Source organism: Etheostoma cragini, chromosome 22, assembly GCF_013103735.1.
Source record: "Etheostoma cragini isolate CJK2018 chromosome 22, CSU_Ecrag_1.0, whole genome shotgun sequence".
Taxonomy (NCBI): domain Eukaryota; kingdom Metazoa; phylum Chordata; class Actinopteri; order Perciformes; family Percidae; genus Etheostoma; species Etheostoma cragini.
Window position 1 is genome coordinate 651298 of NC_048428.1, and position 4794 is coordinate 656091.

At 46.6% G+C, this 4794-nt stretch overlaps 1 protein-coding gene across 1 annotated transcript in view; it reads right to left on the minus strand.

Moving 5' to 3' along the window:
• The window catches only part of c1ql3a (complement component 1, q subcomponent-like 3a), an 11352-nt gene extending 6765 nt beyond the window's left edge, over window positions 1-4587 (minus strand). The window contains exon 1 of the mRNA XM_034862570.1: window positions 3800-4587. Coding sequence (XP_034718461.1) covers window positions 3800-4390 — 591 coding nt within the window. The 5' untranslated portion in view covers window positions 4391-4587. The remainder of the gene's footprint in view (window positions 1-3799) is intronic.
• Between the last annotated feature and the right edge of the window lie 207 nt (window positions 4588-4794).

Genomic DNA, 4794 nt, shown 5'->3' on the forward strand with positions numbered 1-4794 from the left:
CGCTCTATAATTTACAGATAGAGCAGGTCTAGACCACTCTATAATTTACAGATAGAGCAGGTCTAGACCACTCTATAACTTACAGATAGAGCAGGTCTAGAATTTACAGATAGAGCAGGTCTAGACCACTCTATAATTTATAGATAGAGCAGGTCTAGACCGCTCTATAATTTACAGATAGAGCAGGTCTAGACCACTCTATAATTTACAGATAGAGCAGGTCTAGACCACTCTATAATTTACAGATAGAGCAGGTCTAGACCACTCTATAATTTACAGATAGAGCAGGTCTAGAATTTACAGATAGAGCAGGTCTAGACCACTCTATAATTTACAGATAGAGCAGGTCTAGACCATTCTATAATTTACAGATAGAGCAGGTCTAGACCACTCTATAATTTACAGATAGAGCAGGTCTAGACCACTCTATAATTTACAGATAGAGCAGGTCTAGACCACTCTATAATTTACAGATAGAGCAGGTCTAGACCACTCTATAATTTACACATAGAGCAGGTCTAGACCACTCTATAGTTTACAGATAGAGCAGGTCTAGACCACTCTATAATTTACACATAGAGCAGGTCTAGACCACTCTATAGTTTACAGATAAAGCAGGTCTAGACCGCTCTATAATTGGGGGGGGGGGGGGGGGAGGATTAACTGTGGCAGTAATAATCACAATAAAGACAATATGTCTATGACTAGAAATAGTTAAGTCAACCCAAGGCATCGGACATTCTGTCCATCATTGACACAGAAATGTGTTGCCCCTGAAACGGGTCTCCCGGCAGCATCTGATTGGTCACAGTGTGCAGCCCTACGGATTTAATCCCACACATGTTTGCAGCGTTGCAGTGTGCTGACAGGCGGGGGGGATCTGCTCGCCGGAGCGACACCGCAACAGCGCTCTGCCCCACGGATTAGATCTGCTGCTGACAGCCTGAGAGCGGGACACACACACAGGAGGGTCGGGAAGCCTTGTCATTCCAACAGGGCCCGTTCTAGGACCAGAGCTGTAGGGGGGCCTGGAACCTTTTACCCAAAACGTTTCTTTTTAAACGGTATTCTACTGTACTAACGGTGCATTGTAACATCATTTTTGAGCATCACGATAGGGAAACACTGAATTATGTATCTAGAAAGACACCAACAATTCTGAGAAAACTTCCTTTAATGCTGAGCCACAGGGCCATTACTACAAAAATGAGGTGGTATTACATATGAGATCAGATATTTATTTTTGGAAAAGAAGACATTTCCAAATTGCATTACCAATAACTTTTGAAAATTAGAGATTTATGTGATTTTGACTAATGAGGCTGAGAAGCACTATTTTCTGAAAATGACGTTTGAAAAGCTGAACACACATCTTTATCACACACAACAATATTCCAAAAACCAGTGAACTAAACTGGAATGGAGCATTGTGACATTGCTTGATATATATAGAAAAGGGGATTTTGACGAACGTGATTAATTATCGTTTGTTTATCATATCGAAGTAAAATGTGCATATGATAATGATTTGGATGTTAGGTCATGTCGTGCAGCACTGGGTATATATTCATTTATTAGTGTTTTTTTATTTTCTGCAAACATCTAATCAGCGAGGCAAGGGGACTACACATGACAAATACTTTGGGTTATTCTGCCATTTGAAAGCTGTGTAAAATCATGCATTTTATAATATGCACTTAACCCTCTTTGACCCATTTTCCAAATTTCTTATTAAAAAATGTGGGTATCTTTTCACTAAATGAAATTATTAAAAATAACCGAATGAAGTGTGCACCAGGCGTAGTTTATCACAGCGTTGGTTGGTCATTTCTCTTCATGTTAACAACCAGGCAGGTTGTTATGTAATAAAAAAATACTATATTTAAAAACAGGACCCTGACTGACCTTTGGCATAAGCATTATGATCTCAACCATTAATCAAAATAATTCATAATTTCTCATATATTATGTATTATTTCACATGAATGAGGTTAATTGACCGTGGGGTAATAAGTTGGAATGAAGTTGTTTAAGAAGGTGTAATACGTGATAATAATGCATACTTTATGATAAATAAACAGGTGCGTAGTGGACAGGAAGACAACACGAGGGTTACATAAAGCAAAAAGAATTAAATGTGATGCAGTGGTGTAGTACTGACGTATTGTACCTTTATTTAACCCATGAGAAGGAAAACACAGATGGCATTCAAAATATATAAAAAATGAAATGGAACATGAAGCAGAAGGGGGAAGGGGGGGGGGCTTTCCCATCAGGGACCTGAGCCTGGACCACAACAGTTAACCCCCAAGAAACTAAAAATAACAGGATGTTAGCCTTGAATGTACGGTGAAGGGAGGATGCTGGCGTCAGTGTAGGTAGAGCATCTGGGCCCGCGGTCGCTACACACACTCTACACACCACACACCACACACCACACACCACACACTACACACCACACAGCACACTCTACACACCACACACCATACAGCACACACCACACACTACACACTACACAGCACACACCACACACCACCCAGCACACACCACACACTGCGCTCAGCGCGGATGGGGGAAGAGAAGAGTCTCTGCGTGCTCTGCAGGGTTAGATCACTTTGCTGTCACAGTACTCGACCCTGTATTTTTGTGAATGCAGATATCTGAAGTGAACGTTCTGTCACACAAGTGCGTTGTTGTGTCTCATTGCACATTTTGAAGTGGGTGGATGGAAATCCTGGAGATCTCTTAGTGTGTCGTAGACTACACCACTCACAGTGTGTGAGGTAGACACAAACTTACAACTCAACACTAACTGGTATTATGTGTTATTACAATGTTTTAATGCATAAATGATAGCTACTCCCGATTAGCGCTGCACATTATATCGTTTATTCAACATCATTGTGACATCACATCAGGAAAGACACTGTAGGACGTGAGCTTCCTTTTAGGTTTAATGCAGTTGGTTCAGTGAAAGAATATGGATTTCCTTTCATTTGATTTAATCCAACAAGCAGTGTGTTGTATTACATAAGAACACTGGAAGCAGCAGAACCGAGACCACTTTAATATCTCTTTATGTATCGCCAGTCATATCGTTACTGCGATGTTCAATATTATCACGTATACCCTGGAAGGAACTCAAGTACAGTTCTTTATGAAGACCTCTTTACAGTTGGCTTACAGTTTGTACTGCAGGCTGACTTTAGCTCCCTTCCATTAGTTTTAGGACTACTGCCTAGTCCAAAAATGTTGACCGTGTTTGTTGGGGCCGAAAGAGATGGAGACATGATATCCCAGATACATGGCCCCCCTTGTTCTGATTTAATGACATTTGAGGGAGCAGATTAAATGAGGATCACATATCAGATGTAGAAAAGCCCACGGGGCTCCAGCTGCCCTGTGGGACTCCGTTTCCAGAGTCCAGCCTCTCTGACTGAGTGATGGAGACTCCAGCGGGCCAATTAGCGTCTTCACAGGCTCACCTCGGACCCTTAGTCCCGTTAAACCCACCGAGCTATGGTCCATGACCAGTCACACAGACACACACACACACACACACACACACACACACACACACACACACACACAGTCTACTGACTTTATATCAGGCTGTCTGGAGGGGAACATGTGCAGACCGGGGGGGGGGGGGGGGGGGGGGGGGGGGGGGGGGGGGGGGATTTAAAAGCAGTGTTAACTACGTAAACCCACGTTAATAAGTTTGATTTTTTCATTTTAATTTAATTTTTTAAACAATGACTTCTCGAGCAGCTCACCGCGCGCAGTGTCGTTGTGTTACCTGGTTGTTTTTGCACAGGTCAGCCCACATGCTCGTGCCGTCCCCTCCGCGCATCAGGACGTGGTAGGTGAAGAAATAGATCCCGGGGATGGAGCACGTGAACTTCCCGGTGGTGGGGTCGTAGTGGTTCCCCAGGTTGGTCACCACGTCGTCGAACTTGAGTAGCTCGTAGCCCTCGTGCTGCTTCTTCAGCCCTGCGTAAAACGCGATCTTGGGCACGGTGCTGTACGTGGCCGCGCTGATCGCACCGGCCGCTGCGCTCGGTCCCGGGGGGCCCGGTAACCCCGGTCTGCCCGGTTCACCTTTCTCTCCAGGTGGCCCCGCTGGACCAGGCAATCCCGGCTCGCCAGGAGGCCCCCTCGGACCCGCCTTTCCCGGACGCCCCGGCTCCCCTTTCGGACCTTGGATAAAAGTGGGCAGAGACTGCACGAGACCGCTGTCCCGGACCGGGTCCGCCGCGGCGGTGCTGGTCGGGGACTTGGTTCCGTACGGGTCGCACACCATCCTGCAGGTGCCGAGCATCTCATAGTGCGCCGCTGTGCCCGCGGAGTTGACCAGCACCGGGATGAGGATGACCAGCAGCAGGACCATGACGACCCCCAGGACCCCCGCCGCCACCAGCCGCTTCCTGCCGACCAGCCGCGTCAGCGCAGCGCGATCCGGCTGTCTGCTTTTGGGCGGAATCTTGCTGCCTGAGAGGTCCCCCTTTAAAGGAAGAAAAAACTGTAGCGGAGCTACACTTAGTTGGGAATGTTGAGTGGACTTTGAAGCGAGCAGAGCCCCCCTCCCCTCCCCTCCCCCCCCTCTCCTCTACTCTCCTCTCCTCTCCTCTCCTCTCCTCTCCTCCTTTCCTCTCTCCACACTTTTTCTGCTGATGCTCTGCTTCCTCCAGTCTTTCTCAAACTTCTTCACTGTGCGCTGATTTCCAAAAGTACTGGATTCAGCATCTCTGGGATCCAGACATGGGGAGGGGGTGCTGGGGGGGGGGGGGGGGG